At 31.8% G+C, this 21776-nt stretch overlaps 2 protein-coding genes across 4 annotated transcripts in view; one reads left to right on the forward strand and one right to left on the reverse strand.

The window, feature by feature from the left end:
- LOC126740590 (probable Rho GTPase-activating protein CG5521) overlaps positions 1 to 9715 on the forward strand; it is a 92695-nt gene extending 82980 nt beyond the window's left edge. For all 3 annotated transcript variants that reach the window (XM_050446680.1, XM_050446689.1, XM_050446695.1), the window contains 3 exons: positions 26 to 153; positions 211 to 467; positions 8214 to 9715. In XM_050446680.1, the coding sequence (XP_050302637.1) occupies positions 26 to 153; positions 211 to 467; positions 8214 to 8401 (573 nt within the window). In that variant the 3' untranslated portion in view covers positions 8402 to 9715. The remainder of the gene's footprint in view (positions 1 to 25; positions 154 to 210; positions 468 to 8213) is intronic.
- A 4404-nt stretch (positions 9716 to 14119) lies between these two features.
- On the reverse strand, positions 14120 to 21370 carry LOC126740680 (juvenile hormone esterase-like). The gene is made up of 10 exons (XM_050446811.1): positions 21207 to 21370; positions 21000 to 21149; positions 19750 to 19893; positions 19098 to 19428; positions 18778 to 18968; positions 15106 to 15250; positions 14882 to 15054; positions 14698 to 14824; positions 14464 to 14593; positions 14120 to 14413 (listed from the first exon to the last, which is right to left on the reverse strand). Exons 1-10 carry the CDS (start codon positions 21237 to 21239, stop codon positions 14227 to 14229), a joined length of 1611 nt encoding a protein of 536 aa, XP_050302768.1. The 5' UTR covers positions 21240 to 21370; the 3' UTR covers positions 14120 to 14226.
- Positions 21371 to 21776: the final 406 nt, after the last annotated feature.

The raw sequence follows: 21776 nt of genomic DNA on the forward strand, positions 1-21776 counted from the left end.
TAATTTCTTAAAGTACTCTCTTCAGGTGCCGTATTTTGGTGTACTGTTTAATGAGGCAATCGTGGAGAGCAACATACTGGCCGGATTGGTGAGGGCGACCGCTATATGCGCCAGCAGAGCTAAAAGAATGACTTATCAGTATTATCAGCAATAGTGAGTTGATTTTACTTAATTTCTAATAAACAAATGTCAATTTTATTTATTTATTAGTTACGAAGAACGCGCCAGATCATTGGAAACCGTCGTGTCCAAACACAAGAGCAGCGCCACTTTTGAGGAGTTCATATCGAAAGTGTACAGTCCGGTACCGAGTCCAAGTCCCTTTTGTCCTTCAGGAGCGTCCAGTCTCACCTGCACGGATTCTGTCTCTTGCGCCAACAATTCCTCGACTTTAGCAGCGGCTTTGATTGATTCTGCTCACGGGCATTCTCATAAAAGCGGCCAGAGGGTGGATCAGAAGTTTAGAGGTTAGTCGTGGTTACCCTTATTGTGTTATTAACATTTTAATTTCACACTTGAATGTTTTTAAATAGGTGCCTTCATAGTAAAACCATTTCTGGAGAACTATTTAATAAATGCAATAATTATTTGTAATATTTCTTTATCACGTTAATATTTATTTATATTACAATATCATCCTTACAGGTCGCACAGTCCTATACAGGATGTCATTGCCTAATGAAATTGCATTTTGTTTGAGAAATAGTGTTTCTTTCAGTTCTGGTTTGCATATAGACTTAGAACATTGAAAGGCTACAATTTTGTTTGAGTTCATCATGTTGACAGGGGCAAGGACTCGCGTAAGCTATATGCATATCATCGTTATTTGAGAGTACTGCACCTACACTATAACCGGAAGCATCTGTCCTTAAAATGAAAGTATTATCTGGAGTTCGGATACTGTAAGACAGGAGGGATAACTAAAGCATTTTTTAGTGTTTCAAAAGATTTTTGACATTCAGACGTGCACTTGAATGGGACATTTTTTCTCGACAACCAATTTAAAGTTACAGCAATTTCAGCAAAATGTTTAATATATTTTCTATAATAATTAGCGAAAACGACAAATCTTTTGGCTTCATTTGCTCCGTAGGCACTGGATAATGCTGGACAGCTTTTATTTTTTGAGGGTCAGGTAATACCCCTTTTGAATACACTATGCCTAAGTACAAAAGCTCCTTCTTAAGAAAATCACATTTATTTGGGTTTAACTTTAAATTAACCTCTCTCATTCTTTGGAGTACTTTTACCAAATTTATATTATGCTCATAATTTTTTTTTCCGAAAACAATAAATCTAATCATCTAAATAAACAAAACATCGATCATAATTTAAACCGGACATCGCTATCGTAATTGCTCTGGAGAAAGCGCTTGGGCTTATTTTTAAACCCATAGGAAGACGAGTCATTTGGTATTGTCTTTTACTGTCTAGTGTAAATGCTGTGTATGGCCTACTAGCTTTATCTAGTTCTACTTGATGATAACTTTGTGACAGATCTAAATGTGAAAAATAAGTTGCACCAGATAAGGAATCAAGAATATCAGTTATGCAGGGTAAGGGCCACTTCTCATCCTGTCACTGAGAATTACAAGCTCGATAATCTATTACCACCCTAAAACTTTTGTTGCCATTATTGTCAACTTTTTTTGGAACTAGCAAGAGAGGTGAAGACCACTCAGATCTTGCTTCTTCAATAATACCATCCTGTAACTTAAATGATTTTTTTGTTTATATATATTAGTGGTGGTTAACGGATCGTTTTCTAAAAGGAATACGTCAGAATATTTAGCACATATCCTTTGTAAAGCAAATTTTTCTTTTTCATTTAAATAATTTAAATTAATTAATTCTAATAATTTTTCTACTCTACTAACGGAATCATCGCTATCTCCAAAATTACATAAATCATAATTTTCAAGTAAATCAATTTTGGGTTTAATTTTTTTTTATATAATATCCTGGGCGACGTTCAGAAATTTTACCGGTATCATATTCGATTCAGGGCGAATTACTGCACTCACTATAAAAATACATTCACTTGCTTCATCTGCAAAATCAACATAATCTTTATGGTTATTCTCGACATTAAAATATTTTATTATTTCAGTTCGTTTTGGAATTAAAGTCAACATCTCATGTTCACTTTGCATAGGTATTTTTATAATATTGTCACTGTAATAGAAAGAAAATACAAACTTTTCAAAATCTATAGTGGCAAAGAATTTAAAGAAAAAATCTAAACCTATGACACCATGAATATTATTATCAAATGCATCAATTAGCAAAAATGTGTGGCATACATTTGTATATTAAAAATTAGATAAAATTACCTTATAGCTAGATGACCTGCTAAGTACTGACAAATATAATTTAAATATGAGAATACCCACATATTTTGTAATAAAAAACAATAACACGGCACAAAAATTCAACAAAAAATATAAAAAGGGAAAAACGTGACACGTTTAGGATTTGAACCCACGCTCTAAAGTCGATCTCGGTGAAACATCAGACCGTTAACCACTCGGCCAGCCCTGCCTATGAATATTAGAGTCAAAGGTATATATGCGTATCGTGAGTAGAAACAAGAGGTTAGATAAGATTATTAAAGATAAGTCCTGGCTCAAAGGTGAAAACATCATTAACGCTTAATGTCAAATTTGGACTCTTTTTGGCTTTGGTGATTTCCATTTTCTCCAAGAGATCCAACTTTCTACTCTTAGGGCACTCGTGAACAATGGAAACATTTTCAGGGACGGAAAAACTATGACCCGTTGATAATAAATGGTTAGCAAATGCTGACTTAGTTTCTGTGGTGTTGGTGTCCCTGAACTTATTAACAAGGCTTAGGTGTTCCTGTACCCTTGTGGATACTCTCCTTCCTGATTGTCCTACATAAACGGCAGGGCAATCCTTACAATTAAGACAATATACACCCGATTTAGATAGAGGATCACTTTTATCCAACGTCTTTACTAGGTTCTTTCTTAGCGAGTTAGTCGTTTTGAAAGCTATGGAAAGGCTGAAAGGCTTAAAAAATTTTGCAAGTTGTTGAGAAATGCCGCCGAAATAACTAAGGCATCTAAAATTATTATTGTTGGTGATGTTGTTCGGTGGGTGGACGATGTGATAGGACAGTTTATATTTATTATAAAATTTGTAATATAATTTGTTCAAGCTGTGAAGTGAGAAATTATTGTTTACAGCAATTATTTTTATAATATTATGTTCTTTTTGAAAAGCGTCTTTGGACAGAGGTAATTTAAATAAACGGTAGAACATTGAATTAAAGGCTGCATATTTGTGTTGATAAGGGGAATTGGAATTAGATTGGATTATATTATCTGTTGCAGAAGGTTTGCGATATACTTCAAAAGAAATACTGTTATTATTTCGGTATAAAAGAAGATCTAAAAAGGGTAATTTTCTGTTTGTCTCTCTTTCCAGCGTAAAAGAGATTTGATTATGAAGGGAGTTAATAAATGACAAGAAATCTAATAAATCATTCTTGTCACCAACCCACAACACGCACACATCGTCCACGTACCTCTTATAAGCTCTCAAAAAGCCCGCCAAACGACTTTTCATGATTTTCTCCTCTAAGTGACTCATGAAGACCTCGCTCAAAAATGGTGAAAGACAAGAACCCATGGCGAGACCAGTTTTTTGCCTAAAGAATTGATCATTAAAGTTGAAGAAATTGTGTTCCAAAACTACTGATAAAAGGTGGATAAGATTATCTACCACCAGTTTTGGCAAAGTACTATTATTGTTTAGCAGGATCTTAACCAGTGTTAAACAATCTGACGAGGGTATGCTAGGGAACAAGTTCTTTACATATAAGGAAAGCAAAATGGCATTGTTTGGAACATCTATTTGCTTTAGATAATTAGCAAATTCAATTGAGTTTTTAATGGAGAATTCGTTCCGAAAACCAGTTACTTCTCTTAAAGTATTGTTAAGCCAAGAGGATAATTTATAGCAAGGAAAGTTTACGAAGGAAACTACTGGTCTTATCGGGTTTCCCTTCTTATGAATCTTAGGTAAGCCATAGAGCACAGGAGTACGTGGGTTCATAGGGTATAGGTTAGATTTAGTGGTGTTAAAGTATTCCAGACTTATAAGACATCGAGGTCATCTAGCTATAAGGTAATTTTATCTAATTTTTAATATTGATTTTGTTTTAGTGTAAGGTTTTATTGTAGTTACGTGTGTTTTTCTGTTTATTGTAGGTCTGATGATGCTTCATTAGCGAAACATGTCACCTGAATAATTAAAAAGACATTTTGAGACTGAGACTTGGAGTTTTCATTTTTTTTTTCTCTAGTTACGTAGGTCTCTTTGAGATAATGGACGAATTCTTTCAATACATTTGTATTATTTACATTGAAACATACGTTTGCTGAGCCTTGCGAAATAAGAGAACCAGAAATTCCATTTATTTTAATTCTTTCTGAATAATTAACATTTTCAAATTTATCTATATGATTTTTAAAAATTACGCTAACACTGGCATGTAGTAAAAGTTTTAAAAATTTACCATGATAACCAACTATTATATAATTTAGTAGTAACTTTGGTTTATGATTTTCTATATTCCCCTTAGTCTGGAAAAAACAACTGATTTGTATTATTTAAATTTCAGTTTGTATTTTCACTAAATTGTGCCCTTGAATTTGTAGTATTAGAATTTTGCATAAAATATCCGCGCTGGTCATTATTGTGGCTTACACGGCTATTTCCTCGGTTAAGTCTATTATTGAAATTTGATCTATTAAAGTTGCGTGAATTAGAAATATGTCGTTTTTTCTGCTGTTATAAAAATTGCTATTTGAATTATTATTTGACCTATTAACATTCGAGTTATTATGCCCTGAGAAATTTCTATAAGAACCCCGAATTTGTGAGTTGCCTCTATTATAGCTATCACCCCTATAAGAGCCTCTATGAGAGATCGAATTATTAGCTGGTCTTAAATGAAAAATTTCTTTAGAACCAGTCAAACATATTTCTTCATTTATAGCACCGCTGATGGCATCATTTAAAGTTAAATAGTTTCGAGCTTTAATAATGGTTCTCAATTCATGATTATTTAATCCATTTGCAAAAGAATTAATTGCAATTTTTTCATTAACGGGTCTTAAAACTCGCATATTTTGTTCGTTACCGTCAGCTTGTGTTAAAGTAAGATCAACTAATAATTCCTCAAGTGACCTTCCAAATTCATCTATAGATTTTGATTTTTGCTTTTCGCTATTTAATTTAAAAGATAGTGTTGCAACTGATTTTTTTGAAATAAAATATTTTTTCAAATCTTAAATTAAAAGAGCGTTTTACTTGGGTTACCGAACAGATGGAGTGGTCACGTGATCGTTCTGCGCCGGAGGTGTGGCCTAGAGCCTCGATAGGGTTCATGACTTGGGGTTTTATTTAATTTTATTAGTCGAGCGGCTTTAGAAGCGGCAAAGTGCAAAAAGTCCAGTTTACAGCAGAAGCAGCAGGTAATACATATTTTAAATATACAGTGTGTCCCAGGATGAGCGAATTTAACTTCCAGGGCTCAGGTAGCGCTTGGTTCTGATGAACCTGGCCAATTACACCCTAAATGTTTGACTTGGCACGATTACTTAAAAGGATTACCTATCCCTTTTCGGTAAACCCCAATATATTAACATAACTTTGCATAAAAAAATACTTAAAAGGGATTATTATATCATTACCTGGCACAACCTCAAAATCAGTTTGGACCCATTTTACAGGCGACCATATTATATTTTAAAAAAAGCTGATTACAAAGCAAAGCTGTACGGTAAAATAATTTAAAATAAGTAGGCATAATTCTCCTCGTCTAAATCTGCCAAGGTTGCATCGATGGGCGGGCCTATATGTTGCGCACATCATTTACTCCATCTGTTCGGTAATTCGACTATAGAAGCATATGTTTGTTGTAGTCTAATTTTTGCATTTTGAGAAAGTCGGGTTTTTAGCACATAATTCGTTAGCAATTTTTTTCCATCAGCATCTAAGAATGAATCATACATTTCAATGGTTTGTTTAGTTATATTTTCAACGCCATTCATAACAGGAATTAAACCTGCAGCAGTTTTCAAATCAAATTTCTCCGACATTTTTGCTTGTTTTTTTGAATCGGATGATTTAAGTTCAAAATCTGCTGTAGATTTTATAGTGGTAGAACTAAATTGTATAAATTTATCGTTAAGAATACTATCAACTGCATTAAAATACTTATCTATCTCATTTACATACAATTTGACTGAATTAAAAATATTTGGGTCATGCAGTTCACTATTAAAATTATTCCTAATACTATTAAAATTTGACGTAATACTATCAATTTTCCTTTTCTTCTTATTTGTTATTTCGATAGTGCTTCGTTGTTCTGTGTTATCCTTTTTTTAAGTTTCGGTACTCCACTTTCAGTTCCTCCAGCAAATTTATAAATTCATCTCCTTCCTTTGACATTCTATATACAAGCTTATAATAGTCCCATTATTATTTTAGTCCCATAATTATTATTACCATACTACAATTTTACAGCCTAGAATCCATTAACCCATAAACCTAAAAAAACCTTTTACAACGGATAAATATGCACCATCCCAGAAAAGCAATCATCTAGATCAGCAAAATTACGGTTAAAATATCTTGAATAGATCCAAAACTTGTCTTTGTCGTGTTGGTCTGTCCTTCACTATTACCGGCTTGTGCAATAATAATTACTTCTTCTTTTAATTGTTGACCGCCCATTTTATATTGGATATATTGTATTTACTTCTAAAAAATTCGTTAGTGGCAGGATCGCCATGTGATAACGGGAGGTTTAATTATATTTTATTAAAACAACTTGTTTCTCTCATGTCTAAAATAAGTCTATATTTTAATTTAATAATTTTGTACAAAGAATCCAAAATTACTTAGCTAAACTATTACACATAAAACAATTATTAATAAACATATTGTTACATTATTTGACATACTTCTGCAAATGAACTGGCATGAACCCTGACTAAGCTATTGACTAATATATGTAATTATAGTAACTTAAAATGTTACGTATGTAGGTACCTACTATATGCTAAATAACATAAATAACCTACTATATGATAAATTTAATTCTAAATAATATTATATAATTTAAAGCCTCTATTATTATACTACAGGGCGTTTTATTTAAAAACATATTCATCGATTCTCTGTTGTCAAGTTCACACGCATTTGAAATGGTAACACCGTAGGCAAAAGCTAATATCATCTTGACAAACGGCCTTGTGTTTACATTCGGCATTTGTGGAGTTCTGTGTTTTTTCTTTAGTTTTTGGTTGATAAAGACGCATTTGAGTGTTTTTGTGAACTGTTACCATGGAAATTAATGACCTGAACACCATGGAAAAAAGACGATTTAAGTAAATACCGATATTGTCATAACATCATATCAAGAGCAACCTCGTTTTATGAAGTTCAACCTTGTTTTATGAAGCTTTACGTCTAATTTAACAAAATTGCTCATTATTTGTATTATTTTATTCATACCTTATCTTACTAATTACTTCAACTAATTAGCCCTCCTTTACCAAAAGTATACACATAAGTAAACGCACTTTAGGACTCCGATTCTAGACTTTTAGAGAGAAAACTATTAATAGAACGATCACTTAACCTTGTCCGCCACATTTAATTCAAAATTGTAGTAAAAAGAGATAAAGCTTTTCTAATCCCTATAATTTAAAAATAAGACTGTGGAGTACCCTTGTAGCCCTATTGTTGACTATTCTTCAAATTTAACCAATGAAGTCAACATTTTAAAATACCAACAGAATATAATTTTTAATATATCAAATATTACTTCGCATTAAAATGAAAAATAACTAAAATAGTTTAGAATATATAAGACATGATTTTAAATATCAAAGGATATATAAAATGTTCGAAAAAGTCGAAAAAAATGGTTAGAAATCTCTGGAAAAAAACTTTAAATTACATGTACTTGAACTGCCTTGAAAAAATTGAACTGCCTGGAAAATGACTCCTTCGCTCTTTGGAGTCATTTTTCAAATACGATCCTAAAGGCCCAATAATATAATAAAAAAGGCACGCTCCTTTACCAACACATTAATAATAATTCTGTATTATTTTTAATCTTTTCTTATGTATCACATGCAACAAGTGAAAAATTCATTTTACGGTTTTAGCGTCAGCAAATGAGCCATCGCGAACCATATCGTGGTTAAACCCATCGGAAACTTCGAGTGGCGAGTCGAGCATATCGCCGCGGGCATTAAAGAAATTGGGAAACTTGAAAAACGCGAGGAAATCACTGAAACAGGAACAAGCCGAGTCGCCCCCCGAGAGTCCCGTGCAAATGACCAAACGGAAATGATGCGTAAGTGAAATTATCGAATTTTTGTCCCTTAATTGAGCCAAAGGTAAAGAACCATCGTCGCATGTTCAACTTATAGTTAAGAAAACACTTTTGCGAATGTATAAAAGAATTATCGTTATTATTGATATAAGTTTAAAAGGTTGTGCACATAGAAGTTGCATTTGTAATAATAATACTAATAATATAACGCTTAACGGAATACGTGTATAGATTATTTTTAAGTAATCAGAAAATCTTGAATATTTTTGTTGTTCGTTTAGGTAGTATAAGCGTTAATAATATATTTAAGTCTAACAGAGACTAAAATTTCCATACATTCAAGCTTAAGAAGTATGTTAAACGGCCTCAGTTGTAAGGTTGATAATATTAAGGTGTTTAAGTCAAAAATGGCTGTTTATGGATTTTAAACCCAGAAAAAGTCGTTTAAATTACATATGGAGGCAAATGAAACTTCCAAATCGCTACAATGCATTCTTTTTGCCCTATTGTGTGATCATCAGGGCGTTACCTTTCTTTTAAGTTTCCTTTGCCTTCTACATCCAACTTTAATCGTTAAAAAGAAACTGTTTATTAGTCTTTGCTATAAAAAATAAGTTTGGTTGTTAAATTTCTTATACCAGGTGTCTGGAAAAAGTCATTTTAAAATATATTTTTATACATAACCCCTTATGTCGATTATAATCTATTTCCTTGGATCTTGTATACTGAACTGTTAAGGTATTAGCTTAAACTTTTTTTTAGGTTCTAGTTTGTAATAATTTAAACTAATAATTTTCCCTCCACTGACTGTTTATTATTTACTTGTTATAAATACATATTTTTCTTATAATTACGTTTGTTTAAAAAAATGTTATTGTTTATTTATTAGCTATTTATTTTATAATACATTACATATATTCATATTAACTACTGTGCATTTATTATTAGACTAAATTTTCACACTTTTTTAACTTGAATAAGTGTTTTTCTTTTTTGAAGTAATTTATTTGTTTTTTTTTTTAATCTAATCGTTCGATAACAATAAAAAAATCAGTATTTAAACTGTAAGCAACCAAATACACCATAAATGTGACAATTTTATGAAATGAGACTGCGAAAACTTAGAAGAGTGATAAAAACAGGTTAACTTGGGATTACCGAGATTTATGTTTATACAGCCAGATTATATTGTAAAAGGTGTATTTGCTTACAATAGTATTAATCTCGGATTTGTTAAATTAATTATAAATGTTAAGTACAATCATAAGAGTGAACAGTACTTATTTAGAAAGCTTTATTACATAGGAAATAAACACTTTTCACCAAAAAAAATCTGCCTTTTATTTAGTTCAGAAATACGCTACTTTACCAAAATACAAGAATTTATTTATTTATTAACTCCAATCAAAACACATTAATAATGTAATTACAATGAGCGAGTGACTACCAACTAATTAAACAAACCCAAACTAACCTAATAAAAAAGAAACAATAAAATTAAGTTATAGGGAAAAGTCATGGTCAATAAAGGCAGTACTAAGACACCAAAATAAAATAAGATTGAGTATAATAATAAGAGTACTACAGCGGATTATAAAATTAATTTAATTTCATACTAAGTAGTTTCTCTTTAAGAGTTAAAACATTTATATTAAAAATATCTATATCACAGAGTTTCATCACTTTATTGCCCTTAGCATGATTTTAAGGGGTGATAGACTAGCCGAATTCACATTAAATAATTTAGTGTTTGTAGATATAAAGGCTTCCTTGGGGATATTAAAATCTGAGCAACCGAGGATCTGTCCTTTGACTTAAAGATCCTATGTTGAAATACATATTATATTGTTTTACATAAATATGCCTTAAAAATCGCTTCTGAATTTTTTCAATACAACAATTACAATGAACCTTTTCTTGAGGTGACCATATTAAAGTCCAGTTCAGAGATCTATTAGAATCTTTGATGTGTCGCAGATGCCGCACTAACTAGTCCGTACGCCTATGCCGTATTTATTGTCGCATGATATACATGTTTAAATGGTAAAATTTTATATTGTTTATCTATGAAATCATTTTAAATATACGTAAAACCCCATGTTATATACTATTTTTTATTTCGAAAATGTCCAATTTTAGAAAGAAAATAATATCAAAAAATGGACCACGGACTAAAATCCAAGGATCTTACAAAATATTTTAAAGACTACCAGCACTCACAGACTTGTCACCTCTTTTTAGCCAGTCTATTAAACAAAGATAAAACACCTGCGTTCTGGCGATTCCTAGTTTAGGCTGTGCAAGTGATTGTGTTTTTCTATCCCACTGATGTTGAGAATTACGGGGCCGTGCCCAGATAAATTTTTGGGATGTTTTTCTATTACTTTCGACGTGTTTTTAAAGAGATCTGTAAGGATGAGTCTATCGCCTTTAAAATAGTTGTTGGATGGATCTATCACCTTTAATAGTTGGGAGGAGGGTCTTGTGAGGTTATTATGATTTGACGGGTTTGGCTGGTTTGGCTTTTTACACGCTTATAAAAGTAGAGAATTTAGAATTAGGCCTGTATTCGTCTAAATTTTTTGCAGTTTTTACTGTGAGGAACTGTGTTTTTTTTATTTCTGTTTGTGGATTTGTTTTGGTATTATACCCAAAGACCTTAAAATGTTTCGATCCTGGGAAAATAGGCAGGAAAATTTGGCAAATAAAGAGGAAAGTGTTTGTGCGGGCTTATGGAGACCGTGGGCGCACAAGAAAGATAATAACATTGGTGATGAAAATAGTAAGAGTGATCTGGACAGTGATTTAGACTTACATAGTTCGGATAGTTCATTTTCTAGTGTTGAAGAAGCATAAAGAAGCAAGGGAAGTAAAAGCTACAGGGGAAAATCAAGCAGTTTTAAAACGTAATTGATTAAGTACAGACGCCAAGCAAATTTATCTAAAGGTCTATAACAATCTAGGAATGATCCTCAGTTCACAAATGATTGTAGTGCTTTGCAAAAAACAGCGTTTTTAACAGGGGTTCCCTATAGTACGATATGCCTGTAAAAAAAGGGATTAAAGACAGAATAAAAAGGAAAGATGCAGGACAATCAAAGGGACTTGACATGTATATTGCCAAATTGCTAAGGAAAGGTGTGTATTCTAAATACAATAACGATGAGGTTCTGACCATAGAGATGGTTAGGGACACCTTATCGGCAAGGGACAAACATTTCTCAGTCTCAACCTTGCGGAGATACCTGATAAAACTTGGATTTAATCTTAAGATGGTTAAGAAAAAAGCAATGGAATTGTCAGGTAGTGTATTGAATATTTGAAGAAAGTTAAAAAATGTTGGGAGTAAGAATGATCCATATATTATTTTAGCCAAAACATGGTATGATATATTTATGATTGATGTATGATTTCCATTCTCTGGGAAAAAGTCCCTTTTTTGCCATAGTAAGAAAACCCTATTTTTATTAATTAAACAAATTTAGTTTTTTTCAGCTTTCTGCCCCTGTTTGTCCTTCAGCGATACAATGAAGTATATATAATGTAATGCTTTAGTATCCATATGCTGATGTGCGAGATGAAGTTGGAATCCATAGCGGCAACAGAGAAACTGTTTCTTTTCTTAATGGAAGAAACTGCTAAAGAACAAAGGCAAAAAAACAGAATTTAGAAAATTGTATTAACTATTTGGGCCAGATTCAAAAGGAGTGGTTAAATTTATAAAAGTATTTAGTATCCTCACTGTAGTTTTAGGATCCACTATAGTTAAAATGTAGTGTTTTGTATAAGATTTTTAGTTTTTAGTATAAGCATTTATTTCTGTTAATTTTCATCTAATATCTCCTAATATGCACAGTAACTAAATATGAGGCAAACAAATTAATAATTATTACATTCAGGATGTAAAGTGTATTTTTTTATAAGTAAAACATGTGTCTTTTACACACATAAGATATAGACAGCTAGATGATTTTTAATGTAAAAGTTTATTTTAAAAAATATATTTCCACTTTTCTGATTACATAATTATTTTTTATTAAAAGAAGTTAGTACTTAATATAGAGTTGGAGGTTTTCATAAGTATATTATTATAATAATATATCATAATATGTATTAATTAAAAAAATACAATAATAAAGGAAATTGAATATGGCAGTCAAAATCCCCATTAATAATCACCACCAAGTAAAAATAAATCTCAATACCCAAAAAAAGGAAATATATAAAATTTGAAGACTAACCGAACTATCTGAAAATCTATAAATCAACTATCCTGAATTTCTAACTTAACCCAAACTAAACCCAAAAATCCCGAATAATAAAGTTTTAAATACTAATAAATTTTAAGGCCGGAGCTGTGCAACTTTTCACGCTTGAGTGTATGTCACTGAGGTCAGACGTCTAACAAAATAGTTTGTGGGCGCAAGTAGTCCAATTTTACGAATCAAATGTATAAATTCTTAAAAAAATGCTTAAAAAATTTATTTTTTTAATGGAATGATTAAATATCGCTTAGAATATTACTTTATGACTCTTTTCACATAAAATTTTGCGATTTAAACATGCATGTCATGTGACAATACAAGGAACACCGGCAGACGGACTATTCACGTCACATCAAAGATTCTAATAGATCTCTGAACTGAACTATATAGCTGCATACTCAAGGTGAGGTCCAACTATTGCATTGACCAGTCTAATTACAGTATCTATTTTAAACCACCTTGAGTTTCTAATAACAAAACCTACTGCTCTATATGCTTTTTTCATAATAATATCCTGGTGCTAAATTTTAGGTTTAATTGCAAATAAACTCGCAAGTCTTGGCATTTAGTCTTTCTACTAATTACAATATTATTTCATTTAAAGTCTTATAATATAGGGCTATTTTTACGGGTAAAGCTGATTACATGACACGTGCTGATATTGACAATATGTTATTGTCCATAAACCATTTGCTGGTATTATCTAAATCCTTCTGTAAATCTTTAGAATCATTAAGAGAAGTAATTTGTTTCAATATTTTAAAACCATCAGGAAAAACTAGGCTTGAGGAAAATTGAACACACAGGTAGATTGTTAATGAAAATTGCAAACAGTAAAGGCCCAAGATTACTACCCTGAGGCACTCCTGATGTAGAAACAAATGTGTTTGAAAATAAATTGCCCACTTTTACCTTTTGATTTCTATTCTGAAGATAAGACTGCATAAAGCCACATGCCAATTCAGAAAAGCCACAGTCAGTCATAACAACATCTAGTTAAGCCTTATTATTACAAATTGCTTCTGAGGCAGTATCGGTCAATATGCAAAGGTTTGTTACAGTGGATTTGCTAGGTAAAAACCCATGTTGTTGAATAGCAAATTTGTCATTAAAAGCTTGTAATAATCTTATTATCTTTTCTTATTTCATCTTCTGTCGTGTAGGAAAAATTGAAACTGCCATAAAAATCACTTTGTTTACGGATATCTGACTGAGTAAAAATAGATGCAAAATAATGAGCAAAGGCATTCCGACTCAGCTTGGGATCCCTCAAACATTTCAGAACCCCTTTTCACATCATCCCGAATGCCCCCAGCAGATTTTTTTGACATAAAAAATGCCAGAAATTATTAGGATTGTCGCAAATGTTGCTGTCAATATTCCCATTGTATACAGGAAATTCATGATATCTGATCTCCAGGTTTAAAACTCAAGATTATCCTGCGGAGAACCAAATTACCAAGAGTAAACATTTATCAAAAAAAAGTTTTATTAAGTATTTATGATTTTTGTTCACAAGACTCACAACTTAAGACCTAACTATAATAATACTGCAAGTAATCGTACACTAAATTATGGCTAAAAAGTGTTATAGGGCTGTAGCGCATATTCCTCAAAAATCCTCTTCCATTTTCCAAAAGCCGGCTGACGTAGAAAAAATCCCATTCGCAACGTACTATCAATGTTTAAATAATTATAAAACAGCGGGTTAAACCTGGTCCAGGTAATGTTACTAAATAACTCAGACTTTACAGGCGTTGGATCACTGGAAAATAACATTTCAAATATACGCTAAGCACGTGCAAAGTAACTTACAGATATTTCGCAAAATTGGTCCACATCCTGACCATTTGGTCTTGGATTAAAACGTTTTGGGTATCTGTGTCGTTCCAGGCGATATTGCTCATTTTGAATAGGAATGGCAGTTCTGCGGAATGTCCGGCACCTAGAGGAAGAATTTGAAAAAATTAAACTTCAAAGCAATATTCTTTTCAAAAATCGCGAAGATATTTCAAAAATAGAGAGGCTTTCAAGAATATGTGATATTACCCTTTATGAACCCTTTTAAAGTGGTACGTCCCTCGTATGAAAACTGATATAAATACACTGGATTAAACCACGATTGTAGTTCTGCTTGTTTCAATATTCCCCTGGTAAAAAATGTGTCTGTAATAAACTAAAACAAAATGTTTCTTTTTAATTTAAAAAAAATTATAAAAAAGCAAGTTCTTACCTGAGCATACGAAGTCAAATTCTGACTAAATGTATCATTCTCCTGCAAATATATACTTTTTATTTCTTTTATTATTTCATTCGTGTTATTTTTCTTAGAAGCGAAGTCTATGGGCAGCAGAAGCTCCTGTGTATTATCGTAAATCAGGGCTTCCAACATAGCAACAATTGGTTCTAAAAATTGAATATTTATTTTTGTTTATTTGCAGTTGATTACGTGCTTACGAAGAAGAAATGCCAAAGATTCTTGGGAACACATGCCGATGATCGTGGGGACGCGATTAAAATTTCCGTTTTTGAATAATTCATAATTGAGGTCCTGGATGAAGGCGTCTGCATGCTCCACCTCTTTCACTGGCCAATTTAATTTCTAAAAATTATATCTAGTTTAGGACATGCAATTACTGCATAAAACTGCACTAAATACACAGCTGCAATTTTAGTATAAAAAAAATCTTGAAGCTGTGAGTTACGGCACAAAACATGTATGAACATTGAAATGATACAAAATTTAAGTATTTTATATTTTCTTAACTTCATTTTATCCTAAAAAAAAATTGTGCAGGACGTGCCCTGATAGTTTGGGGTTAAGTAGGTAAAATTTTGCAATTCTTGAATTATGGACTACTCTGAAGTTTTTTTTAACCTTTTTTGAGAAAATAGCTACAATCAAATCAGTAAAAGTAATGAAGCTTAAATTTTTATTTCAAGAATTCCAGTAAGAATAAAAAATTTCATCTCTTCGGCCAAGTGAATATCTTGATTCTTGTAGTCAAAATAGTGCAGCATGGAATAGTCTAAAGGCTGTTTTAGTCTTTTTTAGAGAAACCCCTAAGATTCATTCACAAACATAATACCAGGAGTGCCTATCAGAAACAAAATAATTTGTAATTCGGCAAGTAAATAACTTGTGTTTTAACAGTCAAAATTTGGTAATTATTGATTTGTGAACTATTCTAAAGACTCTTTTAGACTTTTTTTAAGATATAATTAAAATCCATTAACTAAAAATTCAGAAACTGGACTTCTCCTAGAGTGCCAGTAAAAAACAAAATAATTCATCTCTTATCGTCACGTCAATGACTTTACGGCTCTAGTAGTCAAAATTTTGTAATTATTGATTTATGGATTACTCTGAAGACATTTTCAGTCTTTTCTTAAAGAAATTAGAATTTTTTATTCCAAGAGTGTCTGTAAGAAATAACAATTATGTCCTATTACAATATTAAAGCAGTATGCCTTTATATAGTTTATCTGTGACTCATAAATCAGATGCAATTCAGACAATCTGGTCCTGGACAAACTGCACCAACTCTATACTAAAAAGAAATTGAATCCGTGAGATACTAAACAAAAAATAAATGAACATTGAAATAAGTTTCCGAATTTTACATATAAACTTCATTTTATCCCGAAGGACATTTGTGCTGGATGTACCCGCCTAAATAATAATTAAACTCCAGAAGGGAGATCATCCACGTATATATCTTCATTTTTCATTTCATTCCAATTATTGTCCACATCCACGTCTCTTTTCAACTTCGGTAACAATAGAATATAAATATATATATAATAAATAAAAACTTTTTTGACATAAACTCAAACCCTGGTGTGTGTAACTTGTGCCACTTGCGAACTCTTTATGCCCTGATGGTGAACACCACTGTGTCCGAAACCTGTTGGGAATTTGAAACCAGAATTAAGTATGTTTAATAAACAAATGGAGTAAGACTGTGGGATTCTCGCTTTACTTAAATGCTACTCTGTTTAATTAGAGAATATGTTTGTATTTCCTCGTCTGGACTATTACATCATAAAAACATTTGTGAAGGTTTATATTTATCAGCATCCTTGACCTGCATGTATATTTTACTTATATACATATATTGTCCCAAACGAAGCAGTGTGAAATATACATGTTCTTGATCTACTATTTTGTTCGAATGTCGTTTTTTTGTTATGATACTGTCCTCACAGAAAACTTCATGATAAGGTGCAAAATATTAATCATCATCTGATCATGGTGATAGAAACGATTGAATGTAAGTTCTTTATAGTTGTTTATGAAATCTGAGTAGATTTGTTTAAGTTTAATGTTTAATGAAAGTTTTCTTTCAAGATTAAAGGACTGCCGTGTTGCCAATTGTTTTGAGTTTTCCAATTTTAATATATGCTCCTTTAAAGGTATAGATACCATCAGGTTTTCGTTTATGAGTTTGAACAAAGCGATTTTCTGCTTCATTTTCCTCTACAGGAAGAATTTATGTAGTTAAGACTTCTTCCAACTCCCGAAGTTATGCCAATTGTGACTGAATATTTAGGTTCCTGGAAAAATTGAACAAATTAAAGTGGCAACATTAGAGTTAAAACTCAGCTTATAGATTTTACAGATTTTACCCAGCCAAGTGTAGTATGTTGAAGAAGTAACAATTTTTTTTTCCAAATGAATACTTTAGTTTTGAATTAAAGACAAAAATGTAGTAGCTACTATCAAAATATCAATTTTTTGGCTTACTGGACGTTGGATTTACCAATTCAATGATATGGGATTAAATTGTAGTCTTGGGGCATATTATCAATAAATTCAGAAATAACTAAACAATAAAGATTTCTTTTGAACTATGGCGTATGTAAGAAAATTTGAAAGCCGCATTAATATTTTATATTTTTTATGTTATTAATATTTTACGTTTGACTGAGTTTGACCAATACCTATTACTAATAAATTTATATTCTCCCAAATTATCCAGAAGTGCCATTATGGTGTGGTTTGTCTTTAAGTATTTTGATTGAATTGGAGGTTAAACTTAAATTCTTTGAAATTCAGACAGTTTGGTTCAGGACAAACTAATGCCAAACACCAATGCCATATTTAAAAAAAAAGATCCTGACATATAAGATACCAAACAAAAAATGAATAAACATTGAAAGAAAATTTAAAAATTGTATGTTTAAGCTTTATTTTTTCCATCCAAATTACAATTAAAATAGTATGAAGGTGGTGTAGTTTGTTTGTGGCCTAAATTCGAGGTTGAATTCTCATAAATCAAATGCAATTCTGATACACTGGTCCGGGAGAAACTGCATCAGCTCCAAATTTTAAAAAATCTTGAAGATGTGAAGTTACGAACAAAAAATTAAGGAACATTGATCATAAAAAACTTAGGAATTTTATATTTAAAATCATTTTACCCGGAAAGACATTTATGCAGGATGTTTGTCTATGTCCGTTTTTTTATGAAAAATGCGCTATAGAAGTGAGTCGCTTTTGTCTATACTCGCCTTATCTGACTGATTAAAATAGATCAGATAACAACTCAAAGTGGTCAAAGATTGATATATTTTATCGGGGCAGGTATATTCTGCACAAATAGGCTTATTTAAATCAATTTTCCATTACAATTTTATTTCTATCTTAACCTCAGGTCCGGGCAAATTGGTCGCGGACAAACTACACTACACTATAATGGCATAGTATTTTAATTTGTATTTGAATAGGCATAAATACCTCTTGGGATAAAATTAAATTCAAAAGGGTCTAGATTGGTTAGAAACTGGCGCTTTGACTATTTTGTATGAATAGCAAATGCCAAGCAAATAATAGCAAATTCAGACAAGACAGTTTTAGACAAACTGAATCAGCGTATAGAATAATGCTTAAATATTTTGTTATTCATATTTTTTTTCACTGAAAAATTGTTGTTTTAAAAAATATATAATAAATGAAAACTGGGTCCGTGCGGTTTATGCCTTAGCTTCACGTCTAAATGGCCCTTTGGCTTAGAGATCAATTTCGGCTAAATCCAAATAAAACGGACCCATACGTACGAAGCGATACTATCGTATCTTTCATCTGCACAAATAGGCTTACTAAACCTTCAAATCCCCATTACTTACAATCCAATCGGTGACTTCTACGATATCCGAAACGGATTTCCGTTTAAGAAACTCCTTCACTTCCGTTGTAACGTTACTTCCATCATATCCTGCATCTGAAGCCAACTTTAGGGCGTAAGACTTCGGATCACGATTGATCGCCCACATGTCCAACGCCGATCCGCTTTCCATTATTGCCGCCCTAAACAAACCTTAAAAACAATGGAAAACATTTTCAAGTGGCAATTAAATAAATAATTTCTATTTTAAGTATATATATTATAAGTATCAAAATATTTACAATTTCAGATAAGAAAAAAAGCGTGTGTACGAGTACTTACCGGATGATTTTTTACTTAAAAGATGAAAAGAGACAGAAGCGGATCCGGCGCTTTGGCCAAAAATGGTCACTTTATTCGGATCGCCACCAAAATAAGCGATGTTTTCCCGCACCCACTGTAAGGCTAGATTTTGGTCTTTTAATCCATAATTTCCAGGCAAAATGGCATCTCCGGTAGCAATAAACCCAAAAGGGCCTAAGCGATAATTAAAAGTAACTAAAACCACGTCTTTTTCTATAAGGAAATCGGGACCGTAATAGTTTTTGCTCGAATTGCCTGTGATAAAATCTCCTCCGTAGATCCAGAACATTACGGGAAGTTTGGCATTTTCCTGTGGAAGAAAATTAATTCAAAAGTAAAGTAATTCCGCAAAAGTGAGAAAAATGGTTGGTAAATATGGAAGATTCTTTCTTAGAACGCAGTCTTTATCTATAACATCAATATTTATGTTTATGATTATATATGTTTGTAATCAATGAAACAATAAGTGTTGCGTCTGATGATAATGAGTTGTCTCATGAAATGCATCACTCATGAACCAAGATTCATATTTTATTTTGTGGACAAAAAAACTTTCTTCCAAGAATTGTCTTCATTATTTATCATTCACTCCACTTCTATCATGGACTTTTTCAATAAAAATAGTTGGTACCTGTATCGTAGGAGTATAGACGTTAACGTAGAGACAGTCCTCGCTCTCTTTATTCTCGTTGAAAATGTAGAAACTGGTAATGCACGATTTGGAGTCGTTTTGGGCGTTTAAGGTTCCTTCCCAAGGTTCTGGCATCTGAGGGCTCTAAAAAGCAAGAACTTTTATACACATTTACCTGTCTGCATATATGTAAACCTGTTTGTTTGAACTTGACCTCAGTCAATGTCGAAGACGGATGCTACTCAGACGTGATGGTCAGATACAAACTGCACCAAACTAATTTCCTCTTATAATAAATATAAGAAAACAAAAACGATTTGAAAAACTGAGAAACTGAAAGACTGCACCAAACTAATTTCCTCTTATAATAAATATAAGAAAACAAAAACGATTTGAAAAATTTTTGAGAACAAAAATATGTATACCAAATTTATCTCATATTTAAGGTTTATCCTTTGACCTGGTGCAGTTTGTCTATAACCACTTTATCTGAATTTGGGTATGTGGGTGAAGTCAAATTTGTAAGTCGTACGAAATGATCAAAGACAAACTGCACCAATTTCTTTCATCTTTTTTGAATTTAGTTTTACCCAAGAGGCATTGACGCGAAATGTATCTATCCAAGTAATTTTTAAGCCAATATGTCATCATGGTGTGATGCAATTTGTCTGTGACAACTTTGTCTGAATTTAAGGTTAAGGCTACACGTGCGTAAAAAATCAAGTGCAATTCAGAAAAAATGATCCAGGATAAACTGCATCAGCTCTAAACTTTGAAAAAAAAAATCTTAAAGGTACCAAAGAAAAAATTAAATAACTTTAATGAACATTGAAATGATAAAAAAAATTAAGAATATTATTTAAGCCCGAAATAAAAAATAAAAATATTCCAACTGGTGCAGTTTGTCTTTGATCGTTTTGTTTGAATTTCGCTAAAGTTGCTCAAGTGTCGTAAGCCAGATATAATTTAATATATTAAATGCAAAATTGAAGTAAATAAACAAAGAATGAACATGAATGTTGAAGTGAAAAAGAAAATTTATGACTATAAAAGTATACATTTTAGAAATAAAATCATCTTTTGGTCCAGTTTGTCTACAACTACTTTGTCTGAATTTAACTGGGTGTATAACGTATATCACTCACTCCTTATTAATAATTTCACACAAAATGATCAAAGACAGACAGCACCAATAATCTTTCGAATTTAATTGGAGTAGACATATACTGCACAAATGGGTTTTTGCTTACCTCAAATCGTAAGTTTCCAACAGGTGGACGAGCATATGGTATGCCTCGGAAACCGTAATATGATTTGGTATTACTTGTAATATATATTTCCCCTTTGATCTTACCATCCCGTATTGATATTATCGGCGCACTAGAGTTGCTCTCTGTTATCTAGGGATTTTCTCTTTTTAATTTTTTTCACCAACAACATATATTTGTTGTACTTACCAACCAAATAAGTACAAAGAGTAATTTCAACATGGTTCCAAAAAAATATATATTTTCCCACTTCTGGGGTATTTATTTGACTATTTTGATGAACTGGTATATACCAAAAAATTTATTATTTTAATGAATATATAGCCAAATCACGTTTGTTTTTAATCGATAACAATCAAAATAGATAATATAACAAAAAAAAAACTTTAATTTTAAGCGTAGTAAAAAGATCAACGATTTTTGCAATATTTGTTTGTTTAAACGGGAGGGAGGGTTTTTCACCTAAGGTGATAAAAATTTGGAAACTCACCTTAGAAGATCAAAGGTCAAATTCAACATCTATAGTGATATTGATTTTGCATTGATTATGATTATACAAGGAATTCTCCGACAATATTTTGTGACACGTTCAACGGAAGCGACAATACTGTCATGTGTCAATTGTCAGCTGTCACTCCATTTAGGTTTAACAAATTCAAGAAAAATCACTATAAAATAGAGACGAATGCAACTTTTCTTATTGAGTAAATATTTAATATTAAATTGAATAAATATTAAGGGTGTTAGAACGTTAGCTTT

The sequence above is a fragment of the Anthonomus grandis genome, chromosome 1 (genome assembly GCF_022605725.1).
Source record: "Anthonomus grandis grandis chromosome 1, icAntGran1.3, whole genome shotgun sequence".
Classification (NCBI taxonomy): domain Eukaryota; kingdom Metazoa; phylum Arthropoda; class Insecta; order Coleoptera; family Curculionidae; genus Anthonomus; species Anthonomus grandis.

Coding starts and splice junctions, on each gene's coding strand:
- LOC126740680 (XM_050446811.1), bottom strand. CDS start 21,239: ATGTTGAAATTACTCTTTGTACTTATTTGGTTG. Junction 19,894..20,999: donor TTGGAAACTTACGATTTGAG/GTAAGCAAAAAC, acceptor CTTGCTTTTTAG/AGCCCTCAGATGCCAGAACC. Junction 14,825..14,881: donor ATTTGACTTCGTATGCTCAG/GTAAGAACTTGC, acceptor ATTTTGTTTTAG/TTTATTACAGACACATTTTT.